The following is a 19,805-nucleotide window of genomic DNA, read 5'->3' on the forward strand; positions in this document are numbered from 1 at the left end:
TCAATGTTGGCTTAGAACCTTGGGCGTCTGGAGTTCGAGAAACCGGAAGCTATTTCGGAATAGATTTGACGCACAGCTATGGATGTACACAATATGATACCCGGTAACGAAACTTGCAAATTTGATTCTGTCAATTGGCATGGGACCATTTTCTTCTAAAAGCTTTCACTGGCACCGCATTGCCTCCAGGTGAATTCATTACCTCACACAACCAGAATCATTCATGAGACCTCCACGGAGGTCTACTCCATTAATATGCCGACAAAAAATCAGTGATCATCTATCACGGCCTAGCTCCTCATCAGGAGCCTCTCGTGCGTCAAGCTCCACCCATTCGTGATTTGCGTCGTTACTGGTAGCACCCCATATCCTCTGTTCACCAAGGTCTGCCTGAGAATGTCCGTGTGAAGCGCTTTCCCCAACAGCGAGCCCGCGATCATCACCACTATCATTGCCGCGGAACACACCATCAGGTGTTACATTTTCATCTCCACTCGAGGTCTCCTGAGTTGGAAATCCGCTTGATTTCTCAGCATCCTCGTCGTCCTCAGGTGTACCTTCGCGACAGGCCCAGGCATCGACAAAACGGAGGACTTCCCGGGGCCACCATTTCTTCATGACTAGAAGTCGGAATGGCACCAGGGCGATGATTAATACTGGGAATGTAGGAGCTCCAGGTGTGAGTGTTAGGATGAAGACCACGACAGTGATCACAATCTGGAGGATGGTGTAGAGGTGGACTGGAAGATAGGATGGGTTGTGAGATGGTGATTCCATGACGCTACGGGCTGCGGGGTCCTTGTGCAGTGACTGGGGCAGAGGTGGTAGCTCTGATGGGGGAGTTAGAAGGTAGAAAGTCCGGTACAATATAGGGCTATCAAATTGTCAGTGGGCTGATACAGTGTTGAAAATGATATGCCAGGCAAGACTTACTTGACGGACAGGCTCTGTTCCCCCATAAAAAGGAACAGGCCTGCAAGAACACTCGTCGGAGTCAAGCCAAGGACCTTCATAAATGGCGGACTGATGAACAAAAGAATAGCGCCGGAATGGAGAAAGGCCGACCAGCGTTGCTCATATACTTGCCGAACTTCTCGAGTCTCTACCTTCTCTTCCCCGTCCACTGTTATGGTCTTCTCTTCTTTGACCGTGTGCATCAGAGATTCAGAGTGCAAAGGGGCCTGTGGAAGGAGACCATTTGCGGGTGGGATGCCAAGAATACCGCAAATTGCCGTTGTTGTACCTAGCAGCACGATATCCCAAGCAAACCCGCCTGGCTTGCGAGTGCCATAGCGGTCAATAGTGCAGATGATTGAGCTGACTTCATGATCAAAGAAGAACAAAATGGTGATAATCAGACCGGGAATGATGGAGCCAAAAATCCACTGGATGGGCAATTTCCAGAATTCTACGAAGAAGGTTTCCCGGTCCGGAGATGTTGGTCGGAAGGAAGTGCTCACGGCCAGAGTCGATTTGTCCAAATTGGCCAATTCACCAACATGAGGCAACGCAATAAATATAATGATGGAGATTGCAGCAGCGTATTCAGTCAATCCCAGACGAACATACCGGTGGAACAGAGGGCGCCAGCTCTCCGCAGTGGAGAGGAAGATGGCAAGTAGCATAGTACCTACCGCACCTATCACGGCGTAGAGGAAGGCCGCAAAAGACAGGCTTGCATGAGCTCTCTCAAGCTCCTGAATAGCCTTGTGGAAATAAATGATACTATTCAAGAGCGAGAAGATCTCAGTTGCAAAAGTCGTCACATATCGCATAGTCCAGTCATGCGCATTGAAAATTGCCAATAGATAGTGCAGCCAAGCAGAATGGATCAAAGACCAAGCCATGAACGGCAGGAAAGGTATCTAGTAATCATGACTGTCAGAAATAGGAGGATGGCCAAGCCCGAGAATGACCGATGGCATACTTGGAATACATCTTCGCACAGCGAATAGATGTTCTCTGCCAAGACAGAGAATGGACCCGTTACGCCGAGGATGGTGAGGGGCTGGATCGAGAAGCTGCCCAGAGAAAATGAGTCACTGTACCGTGAGAAGAGAGATTCAGGGATACATACAGTGAAAAGATTATGCCACAGAGTCCGGTGCTGAGGACGACCTCGATCGTGCCCCAGGTTTTGCCAGTGAGCACGTACAAGTCACTTGCGAATGTGATACCAGGCAGGAGGTTAGTGAAGAAGACATAGACGGCGCTGGCAAAGATGAGCTGGTTAAAAACCGTCCAGTCAGACACATATCGCCGGCGCAAATTGACGATATCTTGCTTCACAAGTCGAAAGGGACGTAGAGGGCCACCGGCCGCGACAGAGCCTCGTAGCTTTCGAAAAGGCTTTGGCGTGTGTTTCGAGGGTGTGATGATTGAATGGGCATCTGGGTCATGAACATGACCTTCGGAGTCAAGATCGACTTGCTCCCGTGTATTTGTCTTTCTCCGCCGACGTGGTCGTGATCTTTGACGGATTGACGATGTGCGTGTGGATGGTGGGCGAAACGCCGATATTAGAGACATTATGAGAGAGACAATTTTCAATATTGGCCAAGGAGGAGTCCAGAAAGTAGAATTATTTTAGTTCCAGATAATGAAGGAATCCTAAGTTACAAAGAAATAGAATTGAAGATTCCTTTAAAGGCCATGGAATTAGGGTCTTGGATCGGATCTACTTGAGTCTAAGCCCACGCGTCATAAGCAAAAGTATATTCTTGTGACCGCCTACCAGACCGCCTCTCTTTCAACGGCAATTTCTCTGTCGCGCATTTGGGCTTCGCATCGTTGCGTTTTTGCGACTCGCTGTTTCTACTCGAAAATGAACGGAATTCGACCAAGTTAAGGACTGCAAAGCACTCAGAAATGGCGCAATTCATACCACGTCAGGTGTTTCCCCACTACGGGGCTATTCCGAGGTCCTACTTCCTAGGACATCACCGGGCTGGACTGAGCAAGATGAAGAACATGCTATCTACAATCGACTATGTCGTCGAATGCCGGGATTACCGGGCACCTGTTACATCTATCAACCCTTTGTTTGAGGAGGCACTGGGAAACAAAAGACGACTGGTCGTGTACACGAAGAGAGACCTTGGCAGCATTCCACAATCGCCTACGCAGAAGCTCGTGAGTAGTGTGGAGTGAAGTTTAGGTTATTGATGTATATCTAATCTCTTCTGGAATATAGATAGAGAAAAAAGTACGAAGCTTTGATCCGAAGAGCGCCGTGTTCTTCGTTAGTTCGTCCTCCCGCTCCGATGTCACTCAAATCATTCGACACCTCCGAGACGATGCCGAAGCACCAGATAAGCTCGTGGGATGTCGAGTATTGGTAGTTGGCATGCCCAACATTGGAAAATCGACTTTGATCAACCACCTTCGGAACTTTGGCGTGGGTAAGGCAAAGGCCTTGAGAACAGGAGGCCAGCCTGGTATCACACGGAAGATCGCCAGCCCGGTGAAGATCATCGAGCGAGAGAGCGGGTCCCATGTCTACGTGCTTGATACACCAGGTGTTTTCATGCCCTATGTTCCAGACGCAGACAATATGCTTAAGCTGGCACTTTGCGGCTGTGTTAAAGACGCAGTCATCTCACCCGTCACCCTCGTCGATTATTTGCTCTATCAGATCAACTTGCATGATACGCAGGCGTACAAGCGTTGGTCTGAGCCTACCAACGAAGTCATGCCGTTGCTTGAGAGCTTTGCGCGACAGACGGGACTACTAGGAAAAGGTGGGATACCCAACATAGACAGTGCAGCACTGCACTTTATTCAGAAGTGGCGGGCGGGCGACCTTGGTCGATTCATACTCGATGACTTGGAGGCCGAGCAACGGCGGCGAGATGATCCCGAACAGACTGTACGTTTGAGTATGTCACAGGCGTTGAAAGTCGAGAGGACAACTCGGAAGAACAAGCCAGATGTAAATACTAGCAACTCCTCTTAATCCAATGTACAATATAATGAAAGGGACCATGTTTGGTAAATGGCTGAGGTATATCTTTTGAACCATAGGAAGCGAAGTCTCATGAAAGAATGATTGGATAATGCCGAACAGGTGAATATTTTGCAGAAGCAGCCCCTAAACGCCGAAACACTGGGAAAGAGAAAACATGAAGAACACCTCCACACCAAATGCAGTGGTAGAAGATCAGGAGATCTTCTCTAGAAGCCTTTGTCGTCGCCGATTGACCAGCTCTTCTTGCACCTCCTCTAGCGAGGGTAGTCGCCATTCCACACCATCACCAGCATCTCCAGGTAACGACTCCCAGCCATCCTCGACGTCATCGTCACCCTGGGATCGCAGGTGCTCCACGGCCTCCTTTTCCTTTTGTTTCTCGTAGGCCAATAGTGTACCATCCTCCTCATCCAGGCCATATCCAAAATAATTGGCATTGACCTTCTTCGTTGCGATGTCTCCACCACGACCAGTTCCCCCTCCTTCTTCCTCCTCGGGCGGACCTCTCCCCCGGCGAGCCGCCGCCTCAAACATCTCCTTCACACCGGGCAATTCCCTCGCGCGGCCGAAATATCGATAGCCCTTTCCTCCACCGGGGATCTCTCGCCCTTCATCGTCATAGACCCGACCAGACCCGCGCATGTAGTTCGGTCCGCCCAGGTTGCGGATTTGCATTTCCCAGGCCCATTTCTCCCGCATAAGTTTGTTGATTTCATCATTGAGATCGCGGATCTGGTAGTCACTGAGACTGGGCTCTTGAATGCGCGAGACTTTGCGGGAGATTTCTTTCAGGACCTGGCCGCGCCAGCGCTCGCACGTCGGGATCGAGTCGACACTTGTAATAGCTTTGGGTCGTCGTGTCCGTCCTATATCAATGATTCCCATATCCGCTGCTTGTTGCGCCCGGAAGCGGAACAGCATGGACTGGGCCTTTTCACTGTTGCGAGCCTGTTCATGGCGGGGGGTTGGGATTAGCAATCTCGGTCGCAAGATCTCGAGGGATTGGGGGCAAGAAGGAGGCCTAGCTGAAGACAATGAGACTTACCATTTTGATAGACAGGCAAGGTCGGCAACCCAGGGAGGTTTGTCAGAGATGGTGGGAAAAGTCCGAAGTAGAAATCTGAAGCTTGACAGTTGCGGATGAGGTTCGGCGTCAATTGCCGCCGCGGCTATCACGTGGCCCACTCCAAACGGGCACGAGAGCAGATTCTACAAACTACAGTAGTTACTACATTCTAGACAGAGTATGATTGTGATTGTTTTCCATCAAAAAAGCCTTATGCCTCTCTTTACGCAATAAAATTTCAATAATTGAATTGTACAGGTCTGGGATGGTACTATAGCCATTTCGGTCTCCCACCACACGGGGCCAAGCAAAGGTTCGTCTCGGCCTTTCTCTCGATCATCGCATACAGCCTTGTTCTTTCACTTGTTCCGCGCAACGCGGAATAGATTCCCATTTATCCCCGCAAAGACGGTGTTTTCCACGATTATCCACCCAAAGAGGTTGTAAAAGAACCACAAGCCAGGTAAGGGAACAGAGCCAGAAATCGCCTTTTCCCACGGGATGGGAGCTGTCGTAATCCATTTGAGAGCCAGGATGAGATACATCATGTACTGCCCAGCAAGCCCCACAAGACTGAAAATAGAGGAAGAGTCCACACTGTCAGGCAGAACGCGCTCGTAGATAAAGGCATGGTAAGCTAGCCCAGTAACTGCCGGATTGAGGAATAGCAACACGTGGGAAATAGATGGTACGATACTACCTATGTCACGATGAGGGAGCCCTCCGAAGAAAGGATTTGTGTGCATCTGGGCAAACACGAACACGATTGCATTCATATGGAATCGAGGGGGAAGTAGTCTGGGATAAAAGGGATCACAAGAAGTGCAATGACAACAGTCATTGACCCCTCAATGATAAAAAGCCATTCCTAGGAGCATCAATAATTAATAAACAGTCCCTTAACTACGGTAGTATTTTACAGGAATACTCATCCAAGCTGGTCTACCCATCTTTCCCTCCATCCGTGCGACAATACCCGCCGCAATCAACCCGCCGAATGCGCTATCTAGCATATTCGCACCATACAGCAATGCAATACGAGGGGGTAGTTCGGATCTCTTGTACCAGCAAGACATAAGGAAAAATACTCCAGGCAAAAATGACCCTTCTACCAAACCAAGTATAAAGAGGAGACGAACAGCCCCGCGAAATTGTGCGTGAAGGCCTGACACATGGAGACAATACCCCATGCCGCTGTGACGACACCAATGTAGACCGAAGGCTTCACTTTAGTGATCACCAGATTGGATGGAAGCTGAGTGATAATATCTAGAAGGTGTGAGCAGGGTGGAAGAACTGGATTTTGAGACTAACAGCCAACATAGAAAATCATAAAACAAGTATTGTACTGGGTATTCGTTATTCCCGACGTCTTGGGTAGGCCAGCGATCTTTGCATTTGCGACATTATTCCTAGAAATGCAAGCACAATGTAGCAAAACTGCGAAGGAGTTACTAACCGGTTGAGAATATTCATCAAGAAAAGAATAACTACAGCTGGAAGTAAACAGCTATCCAACCTGCGTACTAGACCCTTCTCAAGTTTCTCGAGATCGTGACTCTCCAGGGATTCTAGCTCTGCTGGAAGAGGAAGTTGATGCAACCGCCCCGGCTTCACTACCTCTTCTTGTTCAGCATTGGGCTTTGCCTGGCCAATACTGTCCATGGTGGATAGGGTAAGTAGAATGAGTTAAGCGGTAGTTCAGGCCGGGGGTATGGAGTCGTTGGTGAGGAGCCAGCGGTCTTTGATCATTTATACTGGAAACAAGCTAGAGTCCCTGTGTCAGGATGCATGATCAACGCTCCAAATTTCTCGGTTTGCTACCTGTAATCCAGGGTAAACGCAGGGAAGGAAGTGAGAAGGGACTGCTAGAAAGCCAGAAAGAAACATTTGACAGGCGTACGCCCGGTCAGAGTAGAGAGCCCGGTGAGAAAGCCGCAAAATTCCTAGACACCCTTATAACCGAAAACCAGCAAGAAAGCTTCCTTTTACGGCCTGGCAATCATTGTCAGTGGATATGGCTAGTGTTCCCTAAATAAGATGTTAATGCCTGATTCCAAGATGCAGAACCTTGTAAAACCTCTCCCATAGTCTGTAGGGCGGTTCTAATAGGGACAGAACATTATCATATTCGATTGTCATTATCAATTTCCAGAGACAGCGAGAGCGTACAGGATTAATAAAGTGACGATTCAATTTCATAATTCTTCTCGTAACTTAGATAGTCAAGTTCTAACCAGCGAGCATATTTACTCCCACCCACAACCACACAACAAAATGCAAAAGCAAGGGAGCCTTCCAATACATACACCCCCAGAGCGGAAAGACATACCGTCATTCAAGCATTATGGACAAGACAATCCACATTCAAAAGATAAAAAACAAAGTATTCCTCTGAGATGCACATTTACACCAACCGCAAGAGAATAGGAAAAGAAAGCGAATCAAAACCATAATAGCAACTCCTAGTTCCACTTCATACACATCATTCATCCCCTCAATCATATTCACAGGAAGCCCTTAGTGTTGCTGGGCTTCCGCTGGGGCGTCGTGTCATAGCCATACACAGCACTGCCCCGTCGACTGCCTGTCTCGCTGAGCGCTGGCATGGGGGCGCGGACAACAGTGGTGTTCCTGGCTTTCCAGTTTTCCAACTCCCGCTCCAGGATCAGTACCTTCTCGCGCTCCTCACGAAGATCACGCTCTGCGCGACGAGTTTGCAGCTGCGTCTCGGTATCTCCTTGCTGGAGTTCCTCGATATTCTTGAGGAGCCTTTCAATCCTATCCCGAGCCTTGTTGACCTCATCGTTGAGCTGGGAGTTCATCTTGTCCCGCCGATCGATCTGGGATTGGAGGTCCTTGACGGTACGATCAACATTGCGGAGAGAGCGCTGCTCAGCAGTGTGCTTGCTCTCCTGCTCTTCAAGGTGAGTTTCCAGCTATAATGAGTTAGTAATTAGACATTTGAAATAAAGGAGTTGGTTGAGCTTACCTCCTTGATGCGCTTGTGCAAGAATCGGACATCTTGGCTACCGGAAGAATAGCCCTTGGTCTCCAAATCCACGCAGCGGAGCTGCACCTCCTTCAGTTGTTTTTCAAGACCAGCCTTCTCCTTGAACAGCTGAGCATTGGTTTCGCGCTCGGCAGTAAGTTCCTTCTGCATTTCAGTGGCGAGGGCGTCAGCGCGACGCATCTTGCCAACCGCCGCGGAAGAAACATCTTCCTGCTGCGCAAGCTTCGATTTGAGCTCAAGAAGTTCGCGGTCCATGCTGGCAGCGTTCCGCATGGAGGGGCTTTCACCCTTTGCCAGGTCCTCAAGACGTTCACCGGCCTCGGCCAGGCGACCTTCAAGCATCTTCTTGTCCTTCAGAAGCAAGTCACGCTCGGCCGTGACATCATCAACGGAGGTGCGAAGTGTTCGCACCTGAGATAGGAGAGACACCACCTTAGCCTGAGCCTCACTGTGTGCAGTGGTAGCCTCATCACGAGAGTTGGTAATGTCCTGCATGACGAGCTCCAGGCGCGCTTTCTCCTTGGCCCAAGTGGAGCTGTTGAGTACCTCGTTGTCCCATTTGCTTCGAAGATCCTCGAGCTCTTCGCGCAGCCGCGAGTTCTCTCCGCGGACGTTGAGTAACCGCTCACGCTCCATCTCGAGCTCACCATTAATGGTCGAGAACTCGCGCTGGTACTTCTGCCGGGTCTGTTCCATCGAGGTTTCCTTGTCCTCGATGTCAATAGCCCGCTGGTTGCGGTAGTCCTCGAGCTCATTCTGGAGGCGCTGCTTAGCTTGCAAGGCACCTTGTAGTTCTGCCTCTTGGTCCTCCATGCGGGCTTCCAAGGACTGCGTCTGGCGTTGCAGGTCCTCTACAAGAGCATCCATCTCCTTCCGCTCAGACATGATCTGTGCACAGGTGTCCTCAGCCTCCTGGCATCGAGACTTGGCAAATTGCTCAGCGCGAGAGGCCTTCAAGACCGCAATTTCGGCTTGCTCGAGCTTGCTGAAGTACTCGTCAGCACGACTCTTGAAAAGGCTCAGGCTCGACTCAAGATCAGCATTGCGTGATGTCTCAGCATCCAAGCGAATGTGCAGGTCGGAAAACTCTTGAAGAAGCTGGTTGCGACTGGCAAGGTCTTGTTCTCTGGCTGCTTGAAGCTCCTGGGCTTCAGACCGGGCGTCTCGGACCTCAACTTCAAGGGTGGCCCTGCTGCGCTTGAGCTTTTCGTATTGTGACTTCGCATCGCTGAAATCAGCCAAAGCATCATTGTGAACCTTGAGCAAAGATCGACGAGACTGCTCCTGGGAATTGATCAGGTCAAACAGCTCCTCGTGAGACTTAGCCTGGACATCGCGAAGAGACAGCTCCCCAGAACGAATGCTTCGTTCCAAAGCCGAGACCTTCTTGGCTGAATCGTCAAGCTGGCCATGAAGGCGACCGTTTTCACGCTCCAAGAGTTGCATGCGACGGATCGATGGGCTGTCGTCCTGCCAAATGTCTCGGGCTGGGGTTGACTGCTGGAGCTGGCTCTGAAGATGCTTGTTCTGCATCTCAGTCATTTGAAGCTTGTTCTGGAGCTCCTCAATTTCCGCTGCGGTGTCCATCCGTCGCTGGTAGCCCACGGTATCAACCGTTCGGTCGGATCGAGCGGAGTCGTTTGCACCCTCGTACACGTTGTTGTATCGTCGGTTTGGTGTCGAGGGGTTCGAAATTCTCTTAAGGGCATTCTCAGAATTTTTGCGGAAGTGTGTAGGGGCGCGGGTGTTGGCCACTTCATTCTGATCAATCTCTTCAAGCAATGCGCGCTTTGAAGAAGAGTACCTCGAGTCAAGCTCCTTCATCTCGTCTGCATGACGGCGACGCATCTCTGCGAGTTGGCTTTCAGCACGTGTGTACTTCTCCTCTGTGACTTGAAGCTTGTGTTGTACAGTGTCAAGCACCTGGGCCAGATCGACTTGTTTCGACAAATGTGGCTGGACAGCCTCCCAGGATTTGGTGGGCTCAGACGCCTCGGGTTCAAAGACTCTATGCAAGAGAATCAATTGGCGATGGAGGTCCTCAATCTCTTTGTTGGCTCTGTCCAGAGAGCCTTGCATTTGTCGAGTGTTTGCCTGGGCCTGGCCTCGCAGCTGCCGTTCGTTTTCAAGGTTCCGATTGGCCTCCGCGAGTTGAAGGTTCGCAGTGGATGCAGCTTTCTCGGCATTGCGACTGTTCTTGTGCTCCCGGTTGACTTCATGATTAAGATCCTCCAGGCTCAAAGACAGCTTCTCCTTTTGCTTCTCAAGAGAAGTGATTGTAAGCTGCGAATCTCCCAGCTGCTTCTGGAGCTTCTTGTTCTCCTCCTCAATCCTGGTCTTTTCCTTTTGGAAATTGGCAAGTCGAAGACGATTACTATCGCTTGCCTTGGAATTCGAGCGAGCAATGTCAAGATTCTTTTGCTGGATCTTGGTGAGAAGAGCACGATTATCGTTTTCAGAGGCTGTGAGTCGGCCCTTCAAAGTGACAAGTTCTCTTTCAAGACGTTCTTTGTGTTGGTCATGGCGCAGACGGAAATTGTCGGATTCGGAGATGGCATCTTCTAACTCTTGCACCCGGACCGAAAGCTGATATCGCTCTGCCTCAAGATCTTCAAGGAGTTGCATTTTCTCCTCAAGTTCTGTACGCATACTCAAGATACGCTCCTCGGATTGATTCTTGAGCTTGTGTTCAATTTCAGCCTCCGCATTCAAGCGGGCATTTTCGACAGCCGTGAATCTTTCACGAAGCTTGATCAGCTCGGCTTGTAGCTCTTTCCTTGACTTCTCGGCCGCAACTCGTGCTTCGGTAGCACGACGGAGGCTGTCCTGTTGGATGTACATCTCCTTTTCAATCTCAATCTTAGACTCGTTGAGCGAGTTGTACTTCTCAGTCAAATCAGCGAGGTTATGCTCAGCAAGCATCTGAACATCGTCCCGGGATTGCCGCTCTCGGCTGAGGTCTGCTTCGGCCTGGAAGAGTTGAGACTTGAGGTCGTGGACTTGCTGTTCCAACAACTTCCTACTCTCCCCGGCTTCGGCGTCTTCAGATCTCTTCTCTTCAAGTAATCGCTTAACATCTGCAGCTTCTCGTTCAAGCTGGGTCTTTTCAGATCGCATAGCGTCTCGCTCGGCCTGAATCTCACGAAGACGTGCCTGCATTGTATCGTGTCGGGTAGTAAGAGACTTCTTCTCAGCCTCCATGCTTCGTCTATCTTCGTCGTGCTTCTTCAAGTCATTGCGGAGGACAGCCATTTCGCTTTCCTTGCGACGGAGGAGGTCTTCATAACTGGTCGTCGTGGCGGAGAGATCGGTGATTTGTTGGCGAATCGATTGATTTTCAGTCACGGTGTCGCGAAGCTGCTTCTTCGTCTTGTCGAGTTCTTTGGAAGTGTTGGCAAGTTTGACGTCAAGATCCTGGTCTGTCTTCAACAGCTTGGCCTCTAGTTCATGAAGTTTGCGATCCTTAAGGCTGAGGTGGCTCTGGAGCATCTTGATCTCCTGACCAAGCTCCTGAATTTGACCATCTTTCCCAGAGAATTGTCCCTCCATCCCGGCGAGTCGAGCATCGAGTTCCTCCAACCGAGCTTGCAGGCCGTTCTTCTCGGACTCGAGTTTCTGGATGATCAGACCGGCCTGCTCAAGCTGCGTGATTCGCAGTTGCAATTGCTCATCAGTCTTTTTCTTCGCATCAACCAGGTCATCAAGTTGCTCTTCTAGCTTCTCTTGATCAGCAATAGCCTCGGAAAGTTTCTCGGCAAGTTCGCCTTCACGGTCTTGGAGACGCCTGAAGATCTCCTCTTTGTCGAGCGCCAGCGCACGTTCACTTTCCAGGGTCTGCTGGATCTTGTGAATCTCGATCTCGGTGCGTCGTCTTTCCTCGTCGAGTTTGTGTCGGTCGGAGAGCTCCTGCTTCATCTTCATCTCAAGCTCCTTGATCTTATCGTCTCTCTTTTTAACTTCCTTTGCCGTCCGTGTATCGCCGAGTAGAGGTTTCATCCTGGAAAAGAGGCACCACCACGGGCTACTCTTGAGCTCAAGGTAGGAGTGGAAATTTTGCTGGATGATGCGGGTTGCTTCAGCACGGTACAGACGCTTGTTGGAGATGCGCCGCTGAACAAAACCGCGAGCGAGAGACTGGAAGCGGGTCATGATAGTTCGGATGAGCTGGTCTCGCTTTTCCTCTAGGTCGGCCAGGACACCTGCCCGGAAGAACACCTTGGTGCGTCCAACACGGTACCAGGCTCTGTCCATGCCAAGCTTCTCCAGCATGGTTCGCGCTGCACTCTGACCCTCCAAATAACCCTTCGGCATATTCTGGCACAATACCTCATATCGTTGGCGGAATTCTGCGAACGGAAGCCGATTGGGGAAGCCAGTCCTGGCAATTCTGATGCCCTCAAGGACACCATTGCACCGGAGTTGATCCAAGACCAATGGAGCGTGCAACATCTTTGGGCGTTTCTTGTGATTTGGTAGAATACAACGCACGAAATGGGGATGAGTGGAGTGAAGCTGCATCATAAGACTGGAGAGCTGTTCTTTGTGTCTTTGGGCGACCGTTCGGAACAGGCCCTTCTTGACTCGGCTTCGAGGATAATCACTACCTTCTTCAGGGTCGGCACAATCTGCGAACAGGTTCGCAACGTGTTGATCCTCGGATGCCGCGAGGAGACGGGTGATATTGTCATTCATGGGGTCCTTGTTCTTCTCCAACCAGTCGTGTGTCGTATACTCGACCTCGGCCGCATAGTGGGTGAGAATGAAACCCTGATTCAGGCGAGAGGAGCGGTATTTAGGAGTCTTTCGATCCCAGAGGGAATGAAGTTTCTCAGTAAACGACTTGTCCGTTGCTTTAGGCATCACACAGTCTTCATCAAGGCAAGAGAAGATACCAATCGGGTTGGTTAGCTCAATCAGATCAATGGTGGGCTGCAAGTCTTTGCCAAAGTCAATGAACTGCCACTCAATCTGCTCCCGAGCGTATTCTTCTTGCTCGAGAACAAACATGTGGTGATTGAAGAACTGCTGGAGCTTCTCGTTGGTGTAGTTGATGCAGAGTTGCTCGAAACTGTTGTTCTCAAAAATTTCGAAGCCAGCAATATCGAGCACACCTATGAAGTAGTTATCGTCGGTCACGGAGCGACCAAGCTGGTTGTTGATGCGGGTGACCAAATCACCAAAGCCACGTTCGTAGATACCCTTAGACAAAGCATCCAAAGCGAGGCGCACCTGATCCGGAGTCTGTACTTTCTCAACCCACTCACGACCAGCCTTCACTCTCGGGTGCAGCAAGCCCTTGACAAAAGGTTCGGCGCGAATGCCCAAAAGTCGACAGGCCTTCTCCACGCTGGCGTAACCATCGGGGGCCAGAGCAGCTTGGTCGGCGCGAATACTCTCCTTGGCCACGGTGACATTGCCAAGGTGGAGCACAGCAGCGATGGTGCGCAAGATGCAGAGCTGGTCCTCCTCCGAGAAATTCATGACATGGAAGGCCTCGATGAGCGAGTTCCACTCGTCCCTATCGGAAACCCCGACAATCGAATCATTGCCATCCTTCGTGTACGCAAAGTCCTCGATCTGGAGATCTTGGAGCAACAACCTTTCTCGAGTGGACCGATCTGCACCTTGGAGCAACTGATAAAAAATGTGATAGTTTCGCTCGTTAGAGTTGGGCTTAACAACTCGTGACTTTTCAAGCAGATACCAGTCAATCCATGCGCCGCATATCTGTCCGGAACGAGAGAATTCAATTCGAATGAATTTGCCGAAGCGAGAAGAGTTATGATTGCGGACTGTTTGCGCGTTTCCAAAGGCTTCGAGAATGGGATTGGCGCGAAGGATCTGCTGAGACAAGTTCGATAGCTGCTTTGTTCCTGACCGGCCATACGGTGTATCAGAAGTTGCGACAGCTGCCAGGTATTGAATGACCTTCTTGGTGTTCTCGGTTTTACCCGCACCAGATTCACCACTAATTATAGCCGGTCAGGTTAGTCCCGAAAAGCGGATTTGGATGAAAGTGATACTTACGTCACAAGAATACTTTGGTTTTCTCCTTCCTCCACAAGGTTGCGGAATGCCTCATCTGCCATCGCGAAAATATGTGGCCGGGTCTCTTCCCTTCCACGACCCTTGTACATTTTCACATACTCGTTCGTGTAGATCGGCAGAGGGCAGTATGGGTTGATTGTCACCAGGAAAAGCCCAGAATATGTCTATCAACCATTGGCATTAGTACTGGGGCGCGAATTGAATGTCCCTTGTCAACGGATACTGACGTAAATCAAGTCGGATTGGTATCTGGTATGCAGGTTGTGAACCACAGAGGCTTCGTTCAAATGGGTCAGTTCCGCCATATCGTCTGCCTTGTCAAACTTGGCCGGGTTGACCTTGTCAACCTGGTCGGCATCCACATCCCGCTGCTATCGGCGAGGTCAGTCCTGATCGAGGGCCGCGCAAAAGTAGAGACCGCTCCTACCTCGCCGTCGTCGGTCTGGACTAGCAGACGTCCTCCTTCTAATTCCTCCAATACGAGCCCGCGCACGAATGCTTTTTCAGCATCGCGCAACCACACGTATTTGTTTCCAGAGAAGTCATTCTCACCCTCTAGTCCGCGAATCTGGTCCGCGCCCCGTCGCAGCTCTTCCGACTTGATAAAGCTCGGCGCAAATGTTCCTGACGATGCATTGTTGCGTACTGAGTTTGACCGTTGGCGACTTATGGATGCTGGAGATCGATTGGTTGTGATTTGTGAGACTGATGCGTTGCGAAGATGTCCTCTTGCCGACTCTAATCCATGTGACGGACTTATGATGGCAGATTTAGGCCGTGGTTGTGACTGTGGTGCCGGTGACGGGGATGAGCGCCCGAATGGGTTGGCGCGCTTGGGCGAGCTGTTGAGTTGAGAGGGGAGCATGTCGGCGGGTTGTTTCAATAGCACATTATTCGAGGGGACAGTAGATTCCCATAGCCAGGGGAGGCAATCTAGAGTCAATGAAAAGAATTTGACTTGAAGAGAAAAGGGAAGGAAGTGATCAAGAACAGAAACAAGTCGTGGAGAAATCACCCCAATAAGGAACCAGGCGTGAGGGGACCGACGTGTGATGTAAAGCGGAGAGCTGACGCTGTTTGTTTACACTTGCGTTCCTCGGGTTCCCGCCGATCGCTGGTCCGTGCCCTCTAATATCACGTGAGTCGAGTCTCTTTTTTCCGGGCGCTTAACTTTGCCCTTAGATGATCCAGAATCTTGATCCTATTCAAACGCGTCCTTGTTGCTTAGCGCCCTATACTTCTCAGCCCTTTTACTCTTTGCACTTGGTGATACGACTTCTCACTCCTTCCTTCACTTTCGCTTTTATATGTTGGCGTGTTTGTTATAAGAGTGAAAGTCGTCTTCCTGCCTTGATTATTGCGAAAAGCTTGAATCCACTTGCAGTTCATCACACTTCAACGACCATAGGATGGAATCTTTGACTTCGCTCATGCTTTCCTAGATACTGTCGCGCACGGAATACTCATATCATACCGACTGTCTCCGCGAGTCTCCGTCGCCTTGTCTCCGTTTGCATCCCAACATGTCGAATCAACCACCCCCTCCGTTTGGTGGCCATCCAAGCTATGCGCAACAGTGGCCGCCGCCATTTCCTTTCATGGTCCCTCCGAACTTCGTTCCAAACTCAGGTTCGCAAGCTACTGGACCTCCGCCCCTCGTCCATCCTTCCCAGGCCTTTGAGTACAACTTGGCCAGTGCCAATGCAAACTCACGTATCCCAGTTCCGGGCAACTCTGGCGACCAGGGCATCTTTCTACCTCCTCAGCTTCCATTCATGGGCCAGTTTGATCTATCACAATTTCCACTGCCATTTCCCCCTATGCCAATGTCCGCATTCGGTGCTCCACCCCCGCCGGCGCCACCAGGGTCATCCCTCGTTCCATCAGAATCCATGAAATCCGATGGAGCCGTCGCAAACCTGTCTGGCTCTCAACGTCAAGCAAGAGAATCTCTGAGCCCGTCGGATTCGAAAAGCGAAGAGGGTGAGGTTAGCGAAGGCGAGATCAGGCAATCTGTGAATATGAAGCCAGCCGCGAATGCCAGGCTAAGCGGTGCATCTGCTGCTCAACCAGCGAGCTTAGAAGAAAGAGAAAGCGTGTCTTCGCCGCTGTCACCTTCAACCAGAAGTAGTTCTCGTACGCAATCTCGGAAACGACTGTTTCAAGCTCTTTGCTGATTTCTTCCAGCTTACAATCCCCCTCTATCAGTTTCTGCGGACGCAGATGTGGTGAATCGTGCCATCGAGCTGCAAAAACAAGATGCAACAAATACAGAATCGGATGTTTCATTGCCTTCCAAGTCGGCCGCGCAGCTCCGTGTTCAAGCACAGGGAGCTCTGCTTAGCTTGGCGCCTCACAACATTCGGTACAATGAGTTGGTAGCAGAGGGTATTAATCCAGCTATCTTGAAACAACTTTACGAAGACGTCGGTATCAGAATCGCGACTCCCCAACCCTCCAAGCCAGCTGTTGTGGCCCCCGTTGAGAAACCCGCGAAACTCGAATCCTCCGTCCAAGCCAAAACATCAAAGGAGCCAACTCGGCTTGAGAACAACAATGTCCCGCAACAGCCTACTCCTAGCGCCGCTCCATCCAACTCTGGGAAGCCTATGGAGAGAAAGGAACTTATTGCCAAAATGCTTGCTGCCAAAGCTGCAAAGGCTTCCCAGCCCACTACGCCCAAAGAAGTGTCAGAAGAAAGTCAACCAGCGGCAACTGCACCTAGTCTGTCGATCACTCCTTCTAGTGAGAAGACTGAGGAGAATGGTGCACCTGTGAAGGAGAAAAATAAGGCTCAAACAGAATTGGCACGTCAGCGAATCGAGGCTCTCAAGAAGCAAGCATTGCTGAAAAGCCAGCAGAGGGCTCAACAGCTCAGCCAGGCTTCCAAGGAGGTGCAGCCTTCGGTACCTTTGAATCCTGTACCGGCTGTCCATCACCCACTGCCTGTCCGCCCACCTGCTCCTCATCCGTCTGAGACCACTGGACTCCCAGGTCTTTCCTTGACCGAGCTGAACCCCGAAGTCGAATCGCAGACTCCTAGTACAGGACCAGCGGGAATTGCCGTTGATGCAACCCCATTGGCCAGAGCCAATCAGCGCAAACGGCCCCTGGCCTCTGATTTTGATGACGCCGGCACCACCCAGAAGAAGCATTTCCAAGCAGCAGCCCCATATGCTGATGACGACTCGGATAAACTGATCATTCACATCAGTGACGATGAGTCTCTGTACGGAGACGATGAGGGCGAGGATATGGACGTGGATTCCAGTCCTGACCAGGATCCTGCACCTGTGACCATCAGCACACCTCTCAGTGTTGCTCAACCCCCACTTCAAAAATCGCTCTCGGGCACATGGGCCTCTACCTCTACCCCACAAGCGCCATCTCGTCCTGGTGATCAGGAGCAAATGCGTCAGAAGAATCTTGAAATTCAAGCTTTGCATCGAAAAATTGCAGAGTTGGAGGAGCGGCGGAAAGCAAAGCTTGCCGCCAGCCGAACTCAATCTCCGCGCAATTTGGAAGATTCCGCTGCTTCTCCATCGGCTGAAGCCTCTGCCGCTTCGTCTGCCGAGCTTGTTGAGACACCACCTGCGCCTTCAGCCCCCGAAGTCAACAAAGCAAGTGAGGCAATTACCCCACCCAGGGCCGCCATTGCTGTCCGGCCCAGTGAGATTGATTCTTTCAGCTCGTCCTCAGTACAAATTTTGGCTTCGATGGACAGTGTACAGCTAGATACTATCAGGGGCAAGATCTTGCACATTAGGGTGATCGAGCAGGGCCTTGCCGATTCGAATTCCGAGACCGTGCCCTCGGACCTTGCTTTGTGTCGCGATGAGGCTGACAAGCTGTTACGCGGTTTCACGGAAGAGAAGGAGGAACGGCTTCGACTCATTGATGAGCTGAAGAATTTGAGCCACAAGATAAACGGTTTGACAACGAGGGATCTGGACGAACTCCGTCGGCAAGCGGAAATGAAGGAGCAACACCTTTCCGCGCAAAAAGGTACTTTCCCGACAAGAGGTTATCACTATTGCCCGTCGGGCTTGTTTCTAGGTCATATAGCTAATTATCTTATTCCAGTATCACCAATCACAGAGCCGGCCGCAGTGGAAAAGGACATTACGATGTCAGGTGCAGATGTCCCAGCAGTGGCATCTACCGAGGAAGAAGTTGCAGCTGTGGCAGCATCTCATTGCTCTGAATCCGACTTTTATGCTGCTGAGCCTACAAATGTTGATACCGTGGGCAGCTCTGAGGCTGATGAGCTTCCAGCCCCGTCGCAACCCGGTCACACTTGTTCTGTTTTGGATGAGTCTGAGGGCCGCTCCAGCTCCGATGAGTCCAGCTCAGACGACTCTAGTTCTGGCGAGTCTAGTTCCGACGAATCCGGTTCTGACGAAGACTCGGCCAGTGAGGAAGAACTTAAGGCGTCAGATGCAGAGGATATGGCAGAGTCGGTTCAGACGGCAGACGACGATCAGATGCAAATCGACACTCCACACCATCCCCTGCCAGACCAACCACCCGTTCCTCCCGCTGAAGACGTTGACAACGATGAAGATGATGAAGACATTGAAGGCGATGGAGATAGTGAAGACGATGAAGAAGATCAGGACAATGAAGAAGTTGAGGGCGGTGGAAAAGTTAAAGGCGGTGGAGACGATGAAGATGTTGAGGAAGATGCTGACGACTACGAGCCCACTGATAACAATGATCAGGATGGTGGCCAGTCCGACGCCGAGTCTTCCCCGGAGTCGGAAGCCTATGAGCCTCCGGAACCAGATGCTGGGGCCGAGTGGCCTCACTCTACCTACAGCCCGCCTCCCCCTGCTCCCTTAGAAGACACTGCAGATGTGGAACCATCGCTTGATTTGTCCAGAATCGGAGAACCACTAACGGAGACCCCTCGGGTGTCCTTTCTAGAGGCACGGCCAGTATATCAAGGGCCAGATGCGGAAATTCTTGGTGTATGAAAAACACCTTTCCTAGAGGAGAATCACATGACGATCACGGACTAATCCCCTACAGGCCAAACCGTCGTCGACGACCTCCGTGCCCAAGTTCACTCCCTACGTCAGTCCCATGCGATACTTCAAGGCCTACCGCTACCACCCTCGCTACACCGAAGATGTTTCGGACGGCTACCGTTCGCTAACTTTCAGCAATGAGATTGATCCGATGAAATACCTTTGCCCATACGAACTGGCTGGTGGTGTGTGTAACGATCGGTCCTGTGAATTCCAGCATTTCCGGGACATGAATCTAAGCGGTGCGTCGACAAGTTGACAGCCGTGCAACTTCCGATATGGTTTTCCTTTCTACTTTGCCTATCTATTCCCCAACATCACCCCTGAAATGGTGCTGGCCGCCTTTATGACCGTCTCATTTCCTTTCACTTCCCAACATCCACCCGTCGATACTTCACCATTCCATCTGCTATTTCCTTCTTGCCCCGTCCGCTCGCTGACCACAGTGCTATTAACCTTGGCAGATGACAAGATTCTCATCCAGCTGGGATCCGTTCGAGAAGGACAAACCGAGGAAGAAAAAGAAACCTACCTCGCCGGGTTGAAAGAGATCATCAACGAGATGCGGCGTGACAAGGTGAAAGATTTCAACACCGTGGCTTCTGAGATAGCCGCATACCGTAGGCGCTTTCTTCAAGACCCATCGCGCGTCTTGCCCCTGTAACATCTCACATCTTCAGC

The 19,805-nt window shown here is 51.0% G+C and overlaps 6 protein-coding genes across 6 annotated transcripts; 2 read left to right on the forward strand and 4 right to left on the reverse strand.

The window, feature by feature from the left end:
• Positions 1 to 276: 276 nt before the first annotated feature.
• N7473_003789 (uncharacterized protein) lies at positions 277 to 2,529 on the reverse strand (the record flags this gene model as incomplete). The annotated part of the gene is made up of 4 exons (XM_057149729.1): positions 277 to 874; positions 934 to 1,865; positions 1,928 to 2,021; positions 2,078 to 2,529. 4 exons carry the CDS (start codon positions 2,527 to 2,529, stop codon positions 277 to 279), a joined length of 2,076 nt encoding a protein of 691 aa, XP_057013383.1.
• A 339-nt stretch (positions 2,530 to 2,868) lies between these two features.
• N7473_003790 (putative GTPase MTG1) lies at positions 2,869 to 3,955 on the forward strand (the record flags this gene model as incomplete). Its single annotated transcript, XM_057149730.1, has 2 exons — positions 2,869 to 3,132; positions 3,194 to 3,955. The coding sequence occupies 2 exons, from the start codon at positions 2,869 to 2,871 to the stop codon at positions 3,953 to 3,955; spliced, it is 1,026 nt and encodes a 341-aa protein (XP_057013384.1).
• Positions 3,956 to 4,159: 204 nt separating this feature from the next.
• N7473_003791 (pre-mRNA-splicing factor ISY1) lies at positions 4,160 to 5,015 on the reverse strand (the record flags this gene model as incomplete). The annotated part of the gene is made up of 2 exons (XM_057149731.1): positions 4,160 to 4,915; positions 5,013 to 5,015. The coding sequence occupies 2 exons, from the start codon at positions 5,013 to 5,015 to the stop codon at positions 4,160 to 4,162; spliced, it is 759 nt and encodes a 252-aa protein (XP_057013385.1).
• A 790-nt stretch (positions 5,016 to 5,805) lies between these two features.
• On the reverse strand, positions 5,806 to 6,698 carry N7473_003792 (uncharacterized protein; the record flags this gene model as incomplete). The annotated part of the gene is made up of 4 exons (XM_057149732.1): positions 5,806 to 5,901; positions 6,151 to 6,302; positions 6,348 to 6,445; positions 6,493 to 6,698. The coding sequence occupies 4 exons, from the start codon at positions 6,696 to 6,698 to the stop codon at positions 5,806 to 5,808; spliced, it is 552 nt and encodes a 183-aa protein (XP_057013386.1).
• An 842-nt stretch (positions 6,699 to 7,540) lies between these two features.
• Positions 7,541 to 14,959, reverse strand: N7473_003793 (type II myosin; the record flags this gene model as incomplete). The annotated part of the gene is made up of 5 exons (XM_057149733.1): positions 7,541 to 7,972; positions 8,026 to 14,014; positions 14,074 to 14,258; positions 14,322 to 14,465; positions 14,522 to 14,959. The coding sequence occupies 5 exons, from the start codon at positions 14,957 to 14,959 to the stop codon at positions 7,541 to 7,543; spliced, it is 7,188 nt and encodes a 2,395-aa protein (XP_057013387.1).
• A 658-nt stretch (positions 14,960 to 15,617) lies between these two features.
• N7473_003794 (uncharacterized protein) lies at positions 15,618 to 19,788 on the forward strand (the record flags this gene model as incomplete). Its single annotated transcript, XM_057149734.1, has 5 exons — positions 15,618 to 16,230; positions 16,282 to 18,099; positions 18,178 to 19,064; positions 19,126 to 19,366; positions 19,589 to 19,788. 5 exons carry the CDS (start codon positions 15,618 to 15,620, stop codon positions 19,786 to 19,788), a joined length of 3,759 nt encoding a protein of 1,252 aa, XP_057013388.1.
• Between the last annotated feature and the right edge of the window lie 17 nt (positions 19,789 to 19,805).

The sequence above is a fragment of the Penicillium subrubescens genome (genome assembly GCF_028828155.1).
Source record: "Penicillium subrubescens strain IBT 31985 chromosome Unknown utg000002l_segment0_segment0, whole genome shotgun sequence".
In the NCBI taxonomy this organism is placed as follows: Eukaryota; Fungi; Ascomycota; class Eurotiomycetes; order Eurotiales; family Aspergillaceae; genus Penicillium; species Penicillium subrubescens.